General features: G+C 47.2%; 1 protein-coding gene across 1 annotated transcript in view; it reads right to left on the reverse strand.

Annotated features, from left to right (window-relative positions):
• uroc1 (urocanate hydratase 1) overlaps positions 1–22,496 on the reverse strand; it is a 77,332-nt gene continuing 54,836 nt past the window's right edge. Inside the window, exons 15-20 of the mRNA XM_080218618.1 lie at positions 15,996–16,069; positions 14,721–14,819; positions 12,375–12,474; positions 11,391–11,472; positions 2,381–2,480; positions 1–292 (exon numbers count right to left, since the gene is read on the reverse strand). Coding sequence (XP_080074744.1) covers positions 152–292; positions 2,381–2,480; positions 11,391–11,472; positions 12,375–12,474; positions 14,721–14,819; positions 15,996–16,069 — 596 coding nt within the window. The 3' untranslated portion in view covers positions 1–151. The remainder of the gene's footprint in view (positions 293–2,380; positions 2,481–11,390; positions 11,473–12,374; positions 12,475–14,720; positions 14,820–15,995; positions 16,070–22,496) is intronic.

A 22,496-nucleotide genomic window follows, 5' to 3' on the forward strand; every position in this document is an offset into this window, starting at 1 on the left:
TGTAAATGAAGCAGTCGTGAGCCGTTTATTGTCCAATCATCACAGACATTTAATGTTGAATAGTTCACATTAATCTCAATCACAGCCAGAGCTTGTCTCCTTCTGTCTGGACGGGGAGACGGGGAGACAGTTTCTGCGGCGATCCCGCTTTCTATTTCTGCAATTCTTTATCCAGGATCCCTTCATCCTCGACACGGTGAGGGAGTGTTACCCTCAGGCCGCTCTGCTCCTTCATCGTTCTGCAGATCACCTCGTAAGCCTTGTGACTGCCAGACCAGCAGCGACGTGCTACCTGTAACACACACAAATTGCATTGTCATAGCACCTTTCAGAACCCCCGTCCTCTCATGTGGATGGGAAAGATTCTCTCTTGTCTCTCGGACAACATTTATCTTCAACCTAGTAAAAGTTGATGATCTTGTCCTGATTTAATTGCTGTTTATGGCACGTGTTGTATGGACCTGGAGTATGCAGGTGGATACTCGACTTGTTGGGCCGCATTACCAACACACCTGGGAAGACAATGTGCCTATTTCAACTAACAAAGTGGCAGCCATTCGCTGGTTCATTCTTCAGGATATTGCCTTGACCAGAGTCAAGCTGCCTGGTTTAAATTTCAAACAACACTTGGTAGTTAACTGTCAGTCACCATCAACTAGTGCATTCTCCACAGAAACACTTCTACCAATCAGAGTACAGGTGCCAACCAATCAGCCTTCTCTTCTCATACAAGTTAAATTATTGCTCCCTTTATATTTGGCCTTCTTGCGATTGTCCTGATGAGTGCAAAACAAAAACACTTCAACAAAAATGCCCATTCTTTCAGCAATGCTGACGCTCTGTATCACCAAACAGAGTTACCAGAGTACAGAAAATGGGATTACTCTTCCAAAAACAAAGTAGGTTGTTGGGGGAAGGGGGGGTGGAATTTAACTTTGTAGAGTTTCAGTAAGAGTAAATAAAAGTTTCCACTGGAAGGGAATCAGTGGCCAGAGGACACAGATCGATGGAAATCAGCAAGAACTCGAGTTGAGTTGAGGAGACATTTATATTTTTAGTAAGTCATTATGATCGGAAATTGCTTTCCCTGGGTTGAGGTTTGACCCTGGGTGAGCCTCTGGCCACATACCAGTGCCGTCACCAAAACCATTTAATCCAATCAACTCCACCACTGCCCCAACCTCCCTCCGGCTCATTCACGCTTCTGTTACCTCAGGACAGACTATTCCCAGTCCGTCCCTCAAGTCTGTGAACTTGAGCTCATTTGACATTCTGCTTTCCCTGTCCAGTTCACGGTGTTATCCCTGCGTTTGATGACCTACACTCACTCCTGCTTAAACAATGTCTCAATTTTAAAATGATCATTTCTTTTTCCCAGTTCTTCAATGGCAGTGCCCCTGACCTATCTGCCCATGACCCCAAAAACTACAAAGGGTGGTGAATGTAGCCCAATCCATCACACAAACCAGCCTCCCATCCATTGACTCTGTCTACACTTCCCGCTGCCTCGGGGAAAGCAGCCAGTATAATTAAGGACCCCACGCACCCCGGACATTCTCTCTTCCACCTTCTTCCATCGGGAAATAGAATCAAAAGTCTGAGGTCACTTACCGACCGACTCGAGAACAGCTTCTTCCCTGCTGCTGTCAGACTTTTGAATGGACCTACCTTGCATTAAGTTGATCTTTCTCTACACCCTCGCTGTGACCATAACACTGCATTCCGTACTATCTCCTTTCCTTCTCTATGAATGGTATGCTTTTGTATAGCGCACAAGAAACAATACTTTTCACTAAATACTAATACATTTAACAATAAATCAAATCAAATCTCTGTAACCATCCCTCTATCCTACAGCCCTGGGCATGACTCCGATTCTGGGCTCTGGTTCAGAACTGATCTTAACTGTCACTTCATTGTTGGTTCTGTCTACAGTTCCACGTGGTGTAAGCTCCGGAATTCCCTCCCCTGAACTCTCCATCTCATACTCCTCCTTTAAGATAATCCTTTAAACTCACCTCTTTGACGAAGGTTTTGATTGTCCATTCTAATATCTCCTTTTGTGGCTTGGTATCAAACTTTCTTCACAACATTTCTGTGTGGGGTGCATTGGGATAGTTTGCTACATTAAAGGTTTTATATAAATTGTGGTTGGAAATGAACAGGAGAAATTTGATATGTATTTGAAAAGAGACATCTGGAGGACATGAGGCAAAGGCATGTGTAATGGATAGCACTATCAAAGATCCAGCACAGATACGATGGGCTGAATGGTCTCTCTGTGCTCTACCATTTTACTTTGTTTTAACACATGCAAATATTTGCTGAATTAATGCAATTTGTTTCAATGAAAGGGAGTGGAAATAAGGATGTCACTCACCCCGTTGGAGACATCCCAGTTCAACATCATCATAGCTCGTTCCTCAGCATCCTTGGAGCCATCAAGGACCAGACCAAAGCCACCATTTATCACCTCTCCCCTTTGAACCAACAAGAAACATCAGCAGTCAGTGCACAGATCTAGTAATACTGTCCCCCATCAAACACTCCCAGGACAGGTACAGCACGGGGTTAGATACAGAGTAAAGCTCCCTCTACACTGTCCCCATCAAACACTCCCAGGACAGGTACAGCACAGGGTTAGACACAGAGTAAAGCTCCCTCTGCACTATCCCCCATCAAACACTCCCAGGACAGGTACAGCACGGGGTTAGATACAGAGTAAAGCTCCCTCTACACTGTCCCCCCATCAAACACTCCCAGGACAGGTACAGCACGGGGTTAGATACAGAGTAAAGCTCCCTCTACACTGTCCCCCCATCAAACACTCCCAGGACAGGTACAGCACGGGGTTAGATACAGAGTAAAGCTCCCTCTACACTGTCCCCATCAAACACTCCCAGGACAGGTACAGCACGGGGTTAGTTACAGAGTAAAGCTTCCTCTACACTGTCCCCCATCAAACACTCCCAGGACAGGTACAGCACGGGGTTAGATACGGAGTAAAGCTCCCTCTACACTGTCCCCCCATCAAACACTCCCAGGACAGGTACAGCACGGGGTTAGATACAGAGTAAAGCTCCCTCTACACTGTCCCCATCAAACACTCCCAGGACAGGTACAGCACGGGGTTAGTTACAGAGTAAAGCTTCCTCTACACTGTCCCCCATCAAACACTCCCAGGACAGGTACAGCACAGGGTTAGACACAGAGTAAAGCTCCCTCTACACTGTCCCCCCATCAAACACTCCCAGGACAGGTACAGCACGGGGTTAGATACGGAGTAAAGCTCCCTCTACACTGTCCCCCCATCAAACACTCCCAGGACAGGTACAGCACGGGGTTAGATACAGAGTAAAGCTCCCTCTACACTGTCCCCCATCAAACACTCCCAGGACAGGGGCAGCACGGGGTTAGATACAGAGTAAAGCTCCCTCTACACTGTCCCCCCATCAAACACTCCCAGGACAGGTACAGCACGGGGTTAGATACAGAGTAAAGCTCCCTCTACACTGTCCCCCATCAAACACTCCCAGGACAGGGACAGCACGGGGTTAGATACAGAGTAAAGCTCCCTCTACACTGTCCCCCCATCAAACACTCCCAGGACAGGTACAGCACGGGGTTAGATACAGAGTAAAGCTCCCTCTACACTGTCCCCCATCAAACACTCCCAGGACAGGGACAGCACGGGGTTAGATACAGAGTAAAGCTCCCTCTACACTGTCCCCCCATCAAACACTCCCAGGACAGGTACAGCACGGGGTTAGATACAGAGTAAAGCTCCCTCTACACTGTCCCCATCAAACAGAGGTTTTGTGGATTTTAATGTTGAACCTGGCCATCAGATCGCCTCCCACCCTCTCTCACTCTGAGCTACTCTGTGCTATCGGCCGCCCGATCTTGTTCCCTCCTCTTTGTCACACATTCCCAAAGTGATGAGATTGTCTCTAACTGATTGGTTGATTCTTGACAGTCAAACAGTCATTCTCCCACCTGCAGCATTTATAATAATGTACCAAAGTAAATGGAAGACTACTTTTAATCGCTGCTGAGACTTTCGCAGTGGTGACTGGAGATTAATCTTCAGTTCCTGCAGAGTTGGGGCTAATTCTGAAGGTTCAGTGATTGGATGTTGGATGGAAGCGGATGGGTCAGAGTGACATTGACTGGGATTTTCAGCAAATCGGATGACTCAGAAACCATTTAAAAATGGCGGTCATGCCCTGATCCTGGGATTCTTGACCCCATTCCTGGTCTGTTTGATTTTCAAGAGTATCTTTTCAGGGTGTGGGATGGTTCAGGTCATGACCCCCCCCATACATCCCTCTGCCATCTCCATCACAGAGTTAGGCATCTCCTACTCCTCCACAATTGAGTGGGGCCAGCTTTCAAAGCTCCGTGCTGTATCCGTAACATTGAGCTGCTGGTCGCGGCCTCTCAGTGCACCATAGTCTGCATGAGGAGCTGTGCATTGAAAGTGGAGTCACAGGTGGACAGAGTGGTGAAGAAGGCATTCGGTGTGCTTGGTTTCATCGGTCAGAACATTGAATACAGGAGTTGGGACGTCTTGTTGAAATTGTACAAGACATTGGTAAGGCCACAGTTGGAATAGAGTCATAGAGATTTACAGCATGGAAAAGGCCCTTCAGCCCTTTTATTTTAAGCCTCTAAGCTAATCCCAATTGCCCACATCCCTTTATACCCATCATACCTACATAACTGTGTAAATGCTTTCTAAGAGACAAAATTGTACCTGCCTCTACTACTACCTCTGGCATCTTGTTCCAGATACTCACCATTGCCCCTCTGGACACTTTTGTATCTCTCCCTTCTGACCTTAAACTGATACCCTCTGGTTTTAGACTCCCCTACCTTTGGGAAATGATGTTGACTATCTAGCTGATCTGTGCCCCTCATTATTTTATAGACCTCTATAAGATCATCCCTCAGCCTTCTACGCTCCAGGGAAAAAAGTCCCATTCTATCCAATCTCTCCTTATAACTCAAACCATCAAGTCCTGTGGCATCCTAGTAAAATTTTTCAGCTCTTTCTAGTTTAATAATATTCTTTCTATAATAGGGTGACCAAAACTGTACAGAGTACTTCATGTGTGGCCTTACCAATGTCTTGTACTATTTCAATAAGACACCTCAACTCCTGTATTCAATGTTCTGACCAATGAAACCAAGCATGCCGAATGCCTTCTTCACCACTCTGTCCATCTGTGACTCCACTTTCAAGGAGCTATGAACATGTACCCCGAGATCTCTTTGTTCTGTAACTCTCCCCAACACCCTACCATTAGCTGATTAAGTCCTGCCCTGGTTCAATCGACCAAAATGCATCACCTCACATTTATCTAAATTAAACTCCATCTGCCATTTGTCAGCCCACTGGTCCAATTGATCAAGAGCTTGTTGCAATTGGAGATAACTTTCTTCACGGTCCACTATGCCACCAATCTTGGTGTCATCTGCAAACTTACTAACCATGCCTCCTATATTCTAACCCAAATCATTTATATAAATGACAAATAACAGTGGGCCCAGCACTGATCCCTGAGGCACACTGCTGGTCACAGGCCTCCAGTTTGAAAAACAACCCTCTACACCCTCCGGCTTCTGTCAAGAAGCTAGTTTTGTATCCATTTAGATACCTCATCCTGGATCCTGTGAGATTTAACTTTATGCAACAATCTACCATGTGGTACCTTGTCAAAGGCCTTGCTAAAATCCACGTAGACAACATCAACTGCACTGCCCTCATCTACCTTCTTGTTTACCCCTTCAAAAAACTCAATTAAATTTGTGAGACATGATTTTCCACTCACAAAGCCATAGAACATAGAACACTACAGCACAAACAGGCCCTTCGGCCCACAAGTTGCGCAGATCATATCCCTACCTACTAGGCCTATCTATAACCCTCAATCCTATTAAGTCCCATGTACTCATCCAGAAGTCTCTTAAAAGACCCTATTGAATTTGCCTCCACCACCACTGACAGCAGCCGATTCCACTCACCCACCACCCTGTGAGTGAAAAACTTACCCCTAACATCTCCTCTGTACCTGTTCCCCAGCACCTTAAACCTGTGTCCTCTCGTAGCAACCATTTCAGCCCTGGGAAAGGCCTCTGAGAATCCACCCGATCTATACCTCTCATCTTATAAACCTCTATCAGGTCCCCTCTCATCCTTCGTCTCTCTAAGAAGAAAAGACCGAGCTGTCTCAACCTATCGACTCTCTGAACCTATCGACATGCTGACTGTCCCTAATCAGTCCTTGTGTCTCTAAATGCCTGTAGATCCTGTCTCTCAAAATACCTTCCAACAATTTACCCACCACAGATTTGAGGCTCACTGGCCTGTAGTTCCCAGGCTTTTCCCTGCAGCCCTTCTTAAACAAAGACACATTTGCCCCTCTCCAATCTTCAGGCACCTCACCCATGACTATCGACGATTCAGATATCTCGGCTGGGGGACCCGCAATTTCCTCTCTGGTCTCCCACAATGTCCTGGGGTACGCTTCATCAGGTCCCGGGGATTTATCTACCTTGATGTGCTTTAAGACTTCCAGCACCTCCTTCTCTGTAATATGTACACTCCTCAAGACATCACGATTTATTTCCCCAAGTTCCCTAATATCCATGCTTTTCTCAACAGTAAATATTGATGAGAAATATTAATTTAGGATCTCACAGGTCTCTTGTGGATCCGCACAAAGATGACCTTGTTGATTCTTAAGAGACCTTACTCTCTCCCAAGTTACTGTTTTGCCCTTTATGTATTTGTAGAAGCTCTTTGGATTCTTCTTTGCCTTATCTGCCAGAACAATCTCGTGTCCCCCTTTTGCCCTCCTGATTTCTCTCTTAATTCTACTCCTATACCCCCTATACTCTTCAAGAGATTCACTTGATCCCAGCTGCCTATGCATGTCATGTGCCTCCTTCTTCTTGACCAGGGCCTCAATATCTCGAGTCATCCAGGGTTCCCTACTTCCACCAGCCTTGCCCTTCACTGTAAGAGGAATGTGTTTACCCTGAACCCTGGTTAACACACTTAAAAGCTTCCCACTTACCAGACGTCCCTTTGCCTTCCCTCAGACTCCCCCAATTAACTTTTGAAAGTTCCTGCCTGAAACCATTAAAATTGGCCTTTCCCCAATTTAGAATTTTAACTTTTGGGACAGACCTATCATTCTCCATAGCTATCCTAAAACCAATAGAATTATGGTCACTGGTCCCAAAGTGATCCCCTCACTAACACTTCTGTCACCTGCCCTTCCTTATTTCCCAAGAGGGGGTCAAGTTTTGCCCCCTCTGTAGTCGGGACATCCACAAACTGAGAGAAATTCCTCCTGAATACACTCAACAAATTTCTATCCATCCAACCCTCTAATACTACGGCTGTCCCAGTCAATGTTGGGAAAGTTAAAATCTCTGACTATTACCCCCTATTTTTCTTGGAGCTATCTGTAATCTCTTTACATATTTGTTCCTCAATTTCCTGCTGATTATTTGGGGGTCTATAGTACAACCCTATCAAAGTGATTTCCCCCTTCATATTTCTCAGTTCTACCCACAGACTCGGTGACAAAACCCTTGGATATATCTCCTCTCAGTACGGCCGTGATGTTTTCCCTAATCAAACGTGTAGCTCCCCCTCCTCTCTTACCTCCTGTTCTATCTTTCCTTTAGCATCTGTACCCTGAAACATTGAGCTGCCGGTCCTGTCCCTCCCTTAGCCACGTTTCAGTAATTGCTATAATATCCCAGTCCCATGTACCCATCCATGCCGAGTTCATTTGCCTTGCCTGTCAGGCCTCTTGCATTGAAATAAATGCAGTTTAATCTGGATTTCCCTTGCTCTCAGTCTTCCTTTTGCCTGACCTGTCTGGTACGAGGATTGCTAACACTCCCTTTACTACTTAATGTGCTCTCTTCAACTTCTGTGCTGTCCTCAACTTTCTCTTCTGTCTCCCTACTGCTTTGGATCCCACCCTCTTGCCAAGCTAGTTTAAACCCTCCTGAGTGGCTCTAGTAAATCTCCCCACCAGAATATTAGTCCACCTCCAGCTCAGATGTAACCCATCCCTCTTGAACAGGTCACCCCTGCCTCAGAAAAGATCCCAATGTTCCAAAAATCTAAATCCCTGCACCAGCTCTCAAAGCACACATTCTTCTGCCTAATCTTCCTAGAACACTGGAATACTGTGTACAGTTCTGGTCACCCTGTTATAGAAAGTATATTGTTAAATTAGAAAGAGTTGATGGTTTGAGATATAACGAGAGCTGGATAGACTGGGACACTTTTCTCTGGAGCGTAGGAGGCCGAGGGGTGATCTTATAGAGGTCTATAAAATAATGAGGGGCACAGATCAGCGAGATAGTCAATATCTTTTTCCCAAAGGTAGGGGAGTCTAAAACTAGAGGGCAGAGGTTTAAGGTGAGAGGGGAATTATACAAAAGGGCCCAGAGGAGCATTCTTTCACACAGTGATGAATATCTGGAATGAGCTGCCAGAGGTAGTAGTAGAGGTGGGTACGATTTTGTCTTTTAAAAAGCATTTAGATAGTTACATGTGTAAGAGGGATATAGGAGGATATGGGCCAAATGCGGGCAATTGGGACCAACTTAGTCATTAAATAAGAAAGGGCAGCATGGACAAGTTGGGCCAAAAGGACCTGTTTTCATGCTGTAAACCTCTGTGACTCTATCTTTGGAGTATGGGAGCACCCAGAGGAAACCCACACAGGTATGGGGAGAATGTGCAAACTCTGCACAGACAGTGACCCATGGCTAGAATTGAACCCGGGTCCCTGGTGCTGTGAGGCAGCAGCACTAACCACTGTGCCACCCACTTTCAATAACCTGGAGTTATTGTTGGATATGGGAAATGATCGTGCTCAACGTTCCTCTGACCTTCCCGATCAGCTCTCCTCAGCCATGGACAACCTGAACCACACATCCTCCCACTTTCGATTCTTTCCCTCCCAAGACTTTGAAACCTCAGGAATTGCTCAACTCTTCAAGCTTCCTTCCATCTCAGATCGACAGGGTCTAAAATCCACGTTGAATCTGGTTGAGACTCTGATGGTCAATACTTCTCTCTTTCAGCGTTAATCTTCTCCGTCTGCTCGAAGGCCGGTGTGGAGTTTGGGCTTTTGAATCTCAGTTTTGTTTAACGGTGAAAAGGAGGGTGAAGGAGATGCTGTCAGGTTCATACTGAGACATGTACAGGTCACTGCTACATTAGCTATTCAATTAAATCTCCACAATAGAAACATTCACCGCTGTTCAGAGCTAGCCTAATTGAAGCCACAAGCGAAATAACATTTATGGACTATTATGGAGGATATTAAAAAGAATTCAACAGTATCTGATATCACCAGAGTGTTCAGTGCCAGAGCCCAAGTGTTAAACAGATGCTCGATACGTGGGGAGAGATTTTCATCCTCATCTTCTCTGTGCGAGGGGAAATCCTTTTGGATCCTTTATAGAAGCTGCTGGATTATTGTCCCCTGATCTCCGCAGACAGACAAAGGGGCTCAAATTCAACTCATACAGAGCTCTGGGTCGACTCAATCTGGAGTAACCGTGCCCAGTTCCGGGTCCTGCATCTCCTTCGAAGACGCACACAGCAGTTTCACCAGAATGAATGTTATCATCAGCCAGATCTCTGCCAATCTCCCCCATTACTCCACATTCAATTATTTCTAATCAAGTTTCCAGACAAGCACAGTGGCACTGCTGCCTCACAGCACCAGGGACCGGGGTTCGATTCCCAGCTTGGGACACTGTCTGGGTGGAGTTTGCACATTCTCCCCATGTCTGTGTGGGCTTTCTCCAGGTGCTCCGGTTTCCTCCCACAGTCTGAAAGACGTGCTGGTTAGGGTGCATTGGCCGTGCTAAATTCTCCCTCAGTGTACCCGAACAGGTGCCGGAGTGTGGCGACTAGGGGATTTTCACAGTAACTTCATTGCAGTGTTAATGTAAACCTACTTGTGACACAGATAAATAAACTTTAACAATGTTGTAACATGGAAATGACCTTTATCAAAGTCACAGTTGATATCTTGTGTGACTGCAGCTAAAATAAACTCTGTCCTTTCTTTCCCATTCTATCTGCAGCTATGCCACAGTCAGTCACATCACCTTCCTCACCACTCCTCAGCACTGTTCCCCTCACTCGACTCACTCACTGCGGGAGAAGGCACTCAGGTCATTTCCCATTGCCTGTCCAATGGTTTGGCCTTTGAAGCACTTTCTCATTCGATGGGCAACAGCCAAAGGATGAAGAGGTGCACCTCCATTTCTGATTTGGGGTGACCAGAGAGGCAGGACAACCCATCTGGAGCCAGTACCAGACATTCACCCAGAACACAGAGTTGGCTCTCTGACATTCACCCATCCAGAATGTTTCTTCAGAGGGAACTCTTCAAAATGCAGCTCATGAAAATACAACAAAACTTACTCCAATTTATAAATCAAAGAAAGATTTAATAAAGGAATGTCATAACTCCAAACTTGGAGCCTCACCCTGAGCCAATCCAAACTCTCCACAATGTGACACAGTTCCTTATTTATAGTGAATCAGCTGGTCAGCTGACCATTACATCACTCTGTGATTGGTTCCACGTTTTACTGGGTCAGCTGACCCTTATGTCTTGTTTCCATTGGTCACATTACATCCAAATCAAAGTTGTCACCGGTTACATTCTAACAGAGAATGTCTGGACAGGGTTCAAATCCTACTCCCAGCCGTCTGGCTGAGATTCAATGACCCAGCCCCCTGATCCAGTGGTCAGTCTGTCTGGATGCAGGATCCCGTTGGTGACTCTGTTTCACATACAGGACTATTGGCAAAGAGCAGAACCCTCAAGTCCTCTCCCCTCCCTAACTCGTAACCGCTTCCAGTCCAAAAACTTTCCAAGATCTCCACACCCCTCTCATTCTCTTTAACCATTGGTGGTTTGCCTTTAATCGCAGGGGCCCTAAGCTCTGAACTGTCCCTGATAAAGTTCTCTGCCTCTCTCTCCCTCTCACTCACCTCCTCCAGGCTCAATTTAAAACCTATCTCCATGACTAAATCATTGGTCACCTGTTCCGATGTCTCTTTGTGTGGCCCAGTGTCAGGTTTAGTTTTATAACTTTCCTGTGAAGCGCTTTGGGACGTTTTATTACATTCGAGCACCACAGAAATATGTTGGGTGTTGATCATTTTCTCAAAGAGCTAGCAGGCAGACAATGGCCGAAGGGCCTCCTGCTCGGCACTGCCTGCTCGGCAGGGTTTCACCTGCTGCTTTGCGAAGAGGGGAATTCTGTCGCTGAGTTCAGAGTTCGCTCCTGAGACCGTACACCATTCGCACCTTTCAGTTCACACTCACCATCCCACTCCTCCGCCATTGTGCAAGGAAACCCACGTGGCTCCTCGGAAGGAATCGCCAACAAAGTTCTGCACTGCCATATCTGGGAGAGGGAAGACACAGCCCCCTTAGACAGTCCAGAATGAGGGAAGCATCTTTTCTGCTCAACAAAAGCAATCCACTAATCACCCTGACCGGACAAGCTTCTCCACACTCGATGCAGCAACTCAAACTCTGTGTGGGGTTGGTCACCTCGGTGGGTTCGGTGGCCAGCGTGGATCAGGTTGATGCTAAAAGCAGGCTGTTTGATCCCTCTTTGGGCTGGGATGGATTTAGGACCTGCCCCACCCCACCCCGGGTCCTACCCATGGTGGGGTTTGTGGCACTGAGGGTTGTGACTGGCCTCCAGGCAGTGAGCAGAGGAGGAATGGGGATAGTGTGGGTGAGGTAGCGTTACGTTGGACAGCGCTTTGACAGAGTCAGCGTGGGGTCCTGCTGTCAGTTCCACTGCAGCATCAACACTGAGATCTACCGGTCATTTGTTAGCAATGAGCATTGAGTTACAAAACTACAGCAGGTCGATACAGGTCAGTCATGGGTGGCACAGTGGGTTAGCACGGCCGCCTCACAGCACCAGGGTCCCGGCTTCGATTCCCGGTTTGGGTCACAGTCTGTGAGAAGTTTGCACATTCTCCCCGTGTCTGCGTGGGTTCGGTTTCCTCCCACAGTCCAAAGATGTGCAGGTTAGGGGGATTGACCAGGCTAAATTGCCCCTGAGTGTCAGGGGGATTAGCTAGGATAAATACATGGAGTTATGGGGTAGGGCCTGGGTGGGATTGTAGTCGGTGCAGACTCAATGGGCCGAATGGCCTCCTTCCACACTGTGGGATTCTACAATCTCATTGAATGGCAGACAGTACAGGATCGAGGGGCTGAATGGCCTCCTCCCATTCCTATGTAGACTGATGCCTGTTTTACAGATTCCATCTGGCGAATAACACTGACCTGCACAGAATGCTGACCCGTCATAAATATTGGAGGTTTCTCTGTAAGGGCTGTCTGTCCCACTGACATCGTGGTGGTCTCGGCTAATCACCACTGGACCCTGTGGAGTTTAAAGAGATTCGGTTAATCCGGGTTCTCCGATTTCCTCCCACACCCCAAAGCTGTGCAGGTCCAGGGGGAGTTACCATTGTAAATATACAGGGTTACAGCCGGGATAGAGGATAGGCCTTTCAGAGAGTCAGTGCAGACCTGATGGGCCAAATGGCCTCCTCCTTCTGCACCATCCGGATTCTACGGAGAGAGTTCGAAAATGAGATTACTTTGTGTAAAATTAAACTCTGAAAGGTTGAACTGTCAGGAAAAGTTGAACAGGCTGGAGGATGTTTCTCTGAAAGAGAGAGGGTTTAGGGTAGAGATCTTTAAGATGAGGGAGGGTTTTGACAGGGTCGGTGTGAATGGCAGCGTTCGGTTAGGTGGAGCGACTCGAGAAGTTGGAGATCAGCAAAGAGCGACTTAATAAAGAGGCCAAAAAATAAGAACATTTTCAATCGAGTGAATAAGGAGAAGCTGCTTCCAGCTGATGGAGGTTGGAGGGAGGGGGGTTTTGGGGGAGGGGTGGTCTGGGGGGGAAGGGGTGACAGGGAGCCAAGGGGAGAGTGGGGGGTGCGTGGGGGGGGAGAGGTGATGGGGAGCAGGGGGAAGAGGGGGAGGTGTAGGGAGAGGGGTGACGGGGAGCAGGGGGAGGGTAGGGGGGAGGTGTGGGGGGAGGGGTGATGGGGAGCGGGGGAAGGGAGGGAGGTGTGGGGAGAGGGGTGATGGGGAGCAGGGGGAAGGGGGGGAGGTGTAGGGAGAGGGGTGACGGGGAACAGAGGGAAGGGGGGGAGGTGTGGGGGGGGAGGTGTGGGGGGGGAGGGGTGACGGGGAGCAGGGGGGAGGTGTGGGGGGGGAGGGGTGGGGGGGGAGGGGTGAGTCAATAACTGCAGGTTTGCTGCAAGTGGCAAAAACAAAACCATGGCAGTGAAAAGGAGAGCAGTTTTACACGGAAAGACCGAAGGTGCTGCCTGGAAAGACGGTGGAAGCAGATTCAATATTAACTTTCAAAAAGGAAATAAGATAGAGATTCGAAAAGGAGAGACTGCAGGGCTGTGGGGTAAGAATAGTGAGTGGGTGGGACTAATTGGATCGCTCTTTCAAAGAGCCAGTCTCGACATGATGGACTGAATGGCCTCCCTTGGTACTGAGAGATTCAGTGCTCCTTTTTAATGTGATCAAAATTCACATTACACATTAACCTCCGCTCTCCCCTGGCATCTATCCTCGGCACCCTTCAATTTCTCATCCTGCTGCCCTATGGTGACATCTCAGTTCACTAATGTACCCTGATAATACTGAGCTTTGCTTCATCTTTCAACAATCCCCTCCCCTACCACCCCCTCTCCCCCTCCTCCCCCCCTCCCCTCCCACCACCTCCCCCTTCACCCTTCACCTCCCCTAACCCCCACCCCCCAGATTCTGCTAATCCAGTGTCCAGTACTGGAGGGGCTCAAATTTCATCCAATTCAATTTTGGGAATATCAAAGCCATTGGCTTCAGTCTCCACTCAGACTCTCCGGGTGGGATTTTCCAGCCGCTTTCACCCCCAAATTGGAGAATCCTGCCCAAGGTCTGCGGACCTTTCCATGGTCCTCCACCCGTTCCCCCCGCCCACATTGTCAACAATTGACAACGGTTCCAAAATCACCAGGAAACTAATTTTTCCACTGCAGATTTAAGAATTGAATTTCAATCCCAGCCACTCCCCTGGTGGGATTTGAACCCTCGTCCCGAAAACATTAGTCCCAGCCTCTAGATTAAGGGCCCAGTGACATTCACACTGTGCAACCATCTCCCCCAACTCACAGAAAGCACATGGAATTAAGTCAAGCTAACCTTTGGGATAAAGCGGACCACATTACACAATGTCTCAATCTTAAAATCCTCCTTCTTGTTTTCAAATCTCTCCATGACTTTGTCCCTCCCTATCTCTATAATCTCCATCAGCCCCACAGCCCTCCAGGATCTCTATGTTTCTCTAATCCCAGCCTCTTTAGCATTCCTGATTTTAATCACTCCACCATTGGCGCTGTGCCTTCAGCTGCCTGGATCCTAAACTCTGGAATTCCCTCCCTAAAACCTCCTGTCCTCTTTCTCCCACTTTCCTCTTGCAGGACACCCTGAAAACCTCCCATTTTGACCAAGGTTCTGCCCTAATATTCTCTCTGTGGCTGACATGGAACTCTGCTTTCCAATGTCCCTGAGGGATGTTTCATTCATTAAAGGTGCTACATGAATGCAAGTTGTTGTTACCTTGATCTTGCCTGCAGCAACAGCTTGGTTTATTGCGACCGCTATCTTCACTCGTCCTTTCTGGTCTGAATACAGAATTCGAGCTTGAGATCCAACAACCTGAAAATCCAAGTCAGGAAATTTCAACCGAGTCAATGACAAATAATTCTGACCCTCCGAGTGTATCAATTTCCTCATTTTTGCATCCATTCATTACAGAGTCAGAGAGGTTTACAGCACGGAAACAGGCCCTTCGGCCCAACTTGTCCATGCCGCCCAGTTTTTACCACTAAGCTAGTCCCAACTGCCTGCATTTAGCCCATATCCCTCTGTACCCATGTAACTGTCTAAACGCTTTTTAAAAGACAAAATTGTACCTGCTTATACTACTACTTACATCTACTACTACAATTTTTAACTGCTAATCTATCTCTATGAAATCTAATTCAAGCAACATTTCCCTTAGAGACTTAAACCCCTCTTTATAATTAGTTAGTAAAGTACAGGCATACGTGCTTTGACTTTGGTCACCAGGCTTGGAGCTTTCCTAAAACCTCTGGAGAGAGAGTCAGAGAGGCGCTGCTTTCTTCTAGAAGGTCCAGACAGCAACTGCTTGTACTTTGAAATGAAAATGAAACTGAACTTTCCTTCAAGCTTAGCTCCACTCATTAACCACATGACTCTGTCCCTGTCAATCAACCTAATCAGAGACTCACATGACTCTGCATACCTAGTCTAAAATCCCAGGAGAGCCTAAATAAACAAAAGGTTCATTAACTCTTCAAAGTAACACACTCCACGCTCAAAGCAGTATTATTCTGCACTTGTACGTTTACACCTTGACTCCTGTAACAACACACTGCCTCTAATGCAGCCCTACCTTATACACAAAATATATCAAAAGAGCACAGTATCCTCACACCCAGTAAGCACCATCCAGTGCAGCAGTGACCTACACAGGACAGTAAATGCTGGTTACCTGCTCTGTTAGTTCACCTCAACCATGTACTGGACACTCAGCTGGACTTTTACTGAAAGAAAACCGTCAGCAAAGCTCCCCTGCTCTTGATCAGCACGCGTGTCCTGGGCTGCACACACGTGTCCACCAGGGTTGACATGTGGAAATGTCGGTGACATATCAGAGGTGGCGTGGGGCATGATGTTGTCGGGGGGGGGGGGTGGTGGGGTACGGAAAGGGAGGGGGATGGGGAAGCGTGACTAGTTCCCATGGTGGTGAACTCCAGTCACAGGTGAAGTCTGGAGGAGAGAAGAAGGTTTATTTCAGACGATACAAACCATGTTGTGCTTTGCGGCCTGTCTGATCCAATGGATGTTGTCCAAATATTGTTGCTTCACATAGCTACTGGTCTCTGGAAATAGATCACAGGAACATCAGTGTCACAGTCAGATCTACACAAACTGAACAAGGATTCACCTGGGCGATGGGACAAGGGGCCATTAGATGATAAGAAATAGGAACAGGAGGTGGCCATTCGGCCCCTCAAGTCTGCTCCACCATTCAATAAAATCATGGCTGACTCGACATTCCTCGCATCCACTTTCCCGCCCTTTCTCCGAAACCCTGGATTCCCCGACTGACCAAAAATCTACCCATCCCAGCCTTAAATCTACACAAGGACTCTGTCCCCACAGCTCTCTGTGGCGAGGAGTTCCAAAGACTCTCCACCCCCTGAGTGAAGAAATTCCTCCTCAATAAACTGATGCCTCTTCATTCTGCTGTCCGGTCCCAGGCTCCCCGTGAGGAAAAATATCCTCTCAACAATTACCCTGTCAAACCCCTGAAGAATTCTCTGTGTTTCAATGAGATCACCTCTCATTCTTCTAAATTCCCACAACTACCTCCCCAGGTTCATTTTCTAAGGGGCTTATGTTCACTTTAACCTCTCTCTTCCTTTTTATATATTTAAAGAAGTTCTTATTGTCAATTTTTAATAATCCTCGCGTCACGTGAGTGTACCTTTAAGAAAGTTTTTTTAAATCTTGCAGCTTACAGATTCAGAGATGTCACTGAGGAACAAAGAACAAAGAAAATTCCAGCCCAGGAACAGGCCCTTCGGCCCCTCCAAGTCTGCACTGACCATGCTGCCCGACTGAACTAAAACCCCCTACCCTTCCGGGGACCGTATCCCTCTATTCCCATCCTATTCATGGATTTGTCAAGACATCCCTTAAAACTCACTATCGTATCCGCTTCCACTCCCTCCCCCAGCAACGAGTTCCAGGCATTCACCACCCTCTGTGTAAAAAATCTGCCTCGTACATCTCCTTTAAACCTTGCCCCTCGCACCTTAAACCTGTGCCCCCCCCGAGTAATTGACTCTTCCACCCTGGAAAAAGCTTCTGACTATCCACTCTGTCGATGCCCCTCATAATCTTGTAGACTTCTATCAGGTCTCCCCTCAACCTCCATCGTTCCAGTGAGAACAAACCAAGTTTCTCCAACCTCTCCTCATAGCTAATACCCTCCATACCAGGCAACATCCTAGTAAATCTTTTCTGTACCCTCTCCAAAGCCTCCACATCCTTCTGGTAGTGTGGTGACCAGAATTGAACACTATATTCCAAGTGCAGCCTCACTAAGGTTCTATAAAGCTGCAACATGACTTGGCAATTTTTAAACTCAATACCCCAGCTGATGAAGGCAAGCATGCCGTATGCCTTCTTGACCACCTTCTCCACCTGTGTTGCCACTTTTAGTGACCTGTGTACCTGTACACCCAGATCCCTCTGCCTATCAATACTCCTAAGGGTTCTGCTATTTACTGTATATTTCCTGTCTGTATCAGACCTTCCAAAATGCATTACCTCACATTTATCCGGAGCTGTGACAGTTCAGTGATCGGGGCTTTTCCTTTGGGCTTTCAGTTTCATTTTGAGAAGTGTTTGGCAGCAGTTTAGCAGTCTCTCTCTCTCTCTCTCTCTCCCTGTACTCTTCCTCTCGTTTGGTTCTGCCTTAAAGAAGCCGTGTTTTGGGAAACAGATTTGATTACAGCGTCTTCTGAGTTTCTTCAAAGGGATTCTCAGCATTCAACCCAGGAGGTTGGATTCCTGTAATGAGTGGGCATTAACCTATGCTGTATTGTGTTTATTTGGAGGGGTTTGTGTTCTACGGGCTGTTAGCTTTGGTTGGAACACATTAGAGATATTTCCTCAGGAGTTAAATATTATCGTTGTTGTTGTATTTCTTGTTTGTAACTGTTCAAAGTTCTTGCTAATCGTCTTACTGTAAATGTTAGTAATATTCTTAATTAAACTTTGTTTTTGATAAAAGCTCCTTGTGGGTCAGTTAAATCACAGCTGGAGTCAAACCTCTCACGCTCATCCTAGTTAAATTCAACATAAACCGTTACAGGTCAGGCGAGCTTCATAGAACACCTTGAATTATCCACCCTGACTGGTAACACTTGCTAGTTTGTCCTTCATAGTTTATTTTCTCTCTTTCTCTTTATTATCTTTTTAATTCTCCTTTGCTGGATTCTGGATTTATCTCAGTCTTTGTGATTTTTGCCTCGTTATGTGTTTTTCTTCCAATTTAATACTCTCCTTAACTCCCTGTGTTAGCCATGGTTGGTGTATCCCTCTCTTAGAACCTTTGCTCCTTACTCTCTTTTTGTTGAGAGTCATGAATTACCTTCTTAAATATCTGCCACTGCTTGCTTAATGTCTTTCTTGCTAATCTATCCTCCCTGTCCCCTTCAGCTAACTCTATCCACATTTCATTCTCACTCCCTTTATTTAAGTTAAACACCAATATGAGACAGGCCCAATTCAGAATTCCTCATTCCAAAACAGTATCTGACTAGTCAGATGGAAATGAAGAGTAGTGTGGGCAGCACAGCAATCAAGAGAGCAACACTGTTCCATTTTAATCCTGTCCTTGGAGTGTTTGATGGGGGGACAGTGTAGAGGGAGCTTTACTCTGTATCTAACCCCGTGCTGTACCTGTCCTGGGAGTGTTTGATGGGGACAGTGTAGAGGGAGCTTTACTCTGTATCTAACCCCGTGCTGTACCTGTCCTGGGAGTGTTTGATGGGGGACAGTGTAGAGGGAGCTTTACTCTGTATCTAACCCCGTGCTGTACCTGTCCTGGGAGTGTTTGATGGGGACAGTGTAGAGGGAGCTTTACTCTGTATCTAACCCCGTACTGTACCTGTCCTGGGAGTGTTTGATGGGGGACAGTGTAGAGGGAGCTTTACTCTGTATCTAACCCCATGCTGCAGCTGTCCTGGGAGTGTTTGATGGGGGACAGTGTAGAGGGAGCTTTACTCTGTATCTAACCCCGTGCTGTACCTGTCCTGGGAGTGTTTGATGGGGGGACAGTGTAGAGGGAGCGTTACTCTGTATCTAACCCCGTGCTGTACCTGTCCTGGGAGTGTTTGATGGGGGGACAGTGTAGGGGGAGCTTTAGTCTGTATCTAACCCATGCTGTACCTGTCCTGGGAGTGTTTGATGGGGGACAGTGTAGAGGGAGCTTTACTCCGTATCTAACCCCGTACTGTACCTGTCCTGGGAGTGTTTGATGGGGGGACAGTGTAGAGGGAGCGTTACTCTGTATCTAACCCCGTGCTGTACCTGTCCTGGGAGTGTTTGATGGGGTGACAGTGTAGGGGGAGCTTTACTCTGTATCTAACCCATGCTGTACCTGTCCTGGGAGTGTTTGATGGGGGACAGTGTAGAGGGAGCTTTACTCTGTATCTAACCCTGTGCTGTACCTGTCCTGGGAGTGTTTGATGGGGTGACAGTGTAGGGGGAGCTTTACTCTGTATCTAACCCATGCTGTACCTGTCCTGGGAGTGTTTGATGGGGGACAGTGTAGAGGGAGCTTTACTCTGTATCTAACCCCGTGCTGTACCTGTCCTGGGAGTGTTTGATGGGGACAGTGTAGAGGGAGCTTTACTCTGTATCTAACCCCGGGCTGTACCTGTCCTGGGAGTGTTTGATGGGGGACAGTGTAGAGGGAGCTTTACTCTGTATCTAACCCTGTGCTGTACCTGTCCTGGGAGTGTTTGATGGGGGACAGTGTAGAGGGAGCTTTACTCTGTATCTAACCCCGTGCTGTACCTGTCCTGGGAGTGTTTGATGGGGGAACAGTGTAGAGGGAGCTTTACTCTGTATCTAACCCCGTGCTGTACCTGTCCTGGGAGTGTTTGATGGGGGAACAGTGTAGAGGGAGCTTTACTCTGTATCTAACCCCGTGCTGTACCTGTCCTGGGAGTGTTTGATGGGGACAGTGTAGAGGGAGCTTTACTCTGTATCTAACCCCGTGCTGTACCTGTCCTGGGAGTGTTTGATGGGGGGTACAGTGTAGAGGGAGCTTTACTCTGTATCTAAGCCCGTGCTATACCTGTCCTGGGGGTATTTGGCAGGTTTTTGAACAATGAATGTTGGTTGTTAACCTGGGAATGAATTAAAAACATCAAAAGGCAGGATTGGTTCACAGAATCTCTTCTATCTGATTGGTGTGAATTGTCTTGCTGCTTCTCCTTGTTTCTGTGGGAGTTGGAAAGGGAAGTGGCCTCAGTGTGCCTGTGCTGCTGATTGGGGTTAAGCTGTTTTCAGTTGCGGATTTCAGCTTTGTCGCTTCATTGAAGTTAACATCTGGAACTGGGATTTCAGCTGACTCGAGCCAAAGATATTTCTGATTCCCTTCTGTCCCAGGATTAAACGCAGCTTCGTTGCGTAGTGACAAATGATGTCTCGTTGGGAGTGTGCAATCAGGGGCCTGCGTGGATTAACGAGTCTGTCTGAAATTTAACTTTTCAATTTTACTTGGCAGGAAATGAGGGAGAGGAATGTGGATGGAGAGCAAATCCTCAAGGTGATTCGAAGCAATTGGTGTTCAAATGTAACCTTTCCACTTTTAAATCCAACCTCTTTGACATCTGAATGAGTTTACAAGCGTGAGGGATGTGGGATGTATTAACCTTGCCAGTAAAACAGACCAACATTTTCTTAAAATTACAAAGACTGCCATAAATCTTACAAGGAGATTTGAACCGAATCGAAGCCCCATTTCTTTATTCGTTCCTGTGTTTCTCTTTTCTACTGTGCTGAGGTTTGTGGGCCCTGGAAAATGTCTCACTGCCTCACCGCTCCCCCCCCCCACCCCCCCCAAGGCCTCACCCCCCCACCCCAGGCCTCACCCCTCGCCCCTACATCCCCAATCCCACTGCCTGCACAAACCCCAGACAGTAATCCTGACCAGGGAAGCCAATCAGCCCCTCTGATCTTGACCATCTTGCAAAGAAGTCCACGGCAATACAAAGAACGAAGAACAGTACAGCACAGGACCAGGCCCTTCGGCCCTCCGAGTCTGTGCTAACACATGATGCCCTAACTAAAAATACCTTCTGCTTTTTCTCAGCCCAGTGTGTCTGTGAAATGTACTGTCCAATACCTCTGACATGCTTTTCCCATCAAAGGGTCATTGTTCTTTTCTCTTCTCTGATCAGATCAACAACAGCATCCCTAAATCCCCCAAAATGTCACTCTACCCAGATCAGGATGGAATTAGATGCCATCATTCAGCATTGTGAACCTTTCAGTGTCTCTGGGAGACAGGGTTCCGTGTCCTTGGTGGAAATTTCCAAACGGCGCACAAAGGGAGGTGTGGGAAATGCTGTGACATTTGTCGGCTGCAATAATGGGTTTTCCCACATTATCCCGTCAGAGCGAAGTAAATATCCATCCAACAGAAAGGCTATCTCCGATTTGCCCACCACACCGTAATCTCACCTCTGCCCCAGGTGCTGTGGTTGAAGTGTAATCTCGCAGACCGGGGCTGATACCCGGTGAGGAACCCTTTACCAAACCAAAGGAGATCGCTGCTTCAAAGTTCAGTGACACCTCCCTGGACTGACCGCTGGCTGCAGTTTGAGGTTCGCTGTGATGTCCCCCTCCCCACCCTGGCTACAGGTCCACCAACCTCACCACTCCAACTTGGGAAAGGCTGGTAACGGCACTGAGTGCCAACTGGCCACACAAGACGTCCAGTGCAGAAAGAGGGTGAATGATCTCATCGATTGCACCAGGGTACATCAATCAGCGAATTCTTCTCATCTCACAAACTCCTCAACTCATTGCACCTTTGCATTGATCTCACTCGCACGCTGTCAGCTCAATGGACGCCACCACTCACGTTCTCACTCACCTTCACCTCTCCATTCGGCTTTCATCTTCACTCCATCCACACCTCCGCTCACACACATGCCAAGCATCCTTATCATTGGCCTTGGCATGTGAAGGGATACAGGTCTATAGCAGCGGATGAAGGGAAACGTATGGAGTGAGGAAGCTGAACTCGTGTGACTGTATTTGTGTGCGATGGAAAGGGTTAAAACTTTAGTTTAGCTCCATGCTAAACACCAATGTCTGCAAGTCTATGACTTTTAGTTTCACTTTAAACTTTGCCTGCATTATAATTGCATGGTTTATGAAGCAAAGACAATTACAAGTTTTAAAAAAGACTAGATTGTTGCTTAGTAACCAGGGGCTCATATTAAAAAGCAGAAACATTTGAGTTCAGTTGAACAACTGAGAAGCAAGGAGCTTCCCACAGAAACTGCTGGTACAGGCAGGACAAAACAGAAAACAATCCTAGGAGTTAAAGAACAGAAAGTTCTAGAAACCAGGGAATGGAAACCACGGATTAGGGCTCCCTTCAGGTAACAGTCAAAGAGGGTTGGTGGAGTCAAAACCAAGGGCAACACCAAGGCTAACCATGTGTTTTGCTGAAATTAATTTGTTGCAGGAAAGTCCTGGGGCGATGGAGACGCA

The sequence above is a fragment of the Carcharhinus amblyrhynchos genome, chromosome 3 (genome assembly GCF_965287045.1).
Source record: "Carcharhinus amblyrhynchos chromosome 3, sCarAmb.v2.hapA, whole genome shotgun sequence".
In the NCBI taxonomy this organism is placed as follows: Eukaryota; Metazoa; Chordata; class Chondrichthyes; order Carcharhiniformes; family Carcharhinidae; genus Carcharhinus; species Carcharhinus amblyrhynchos.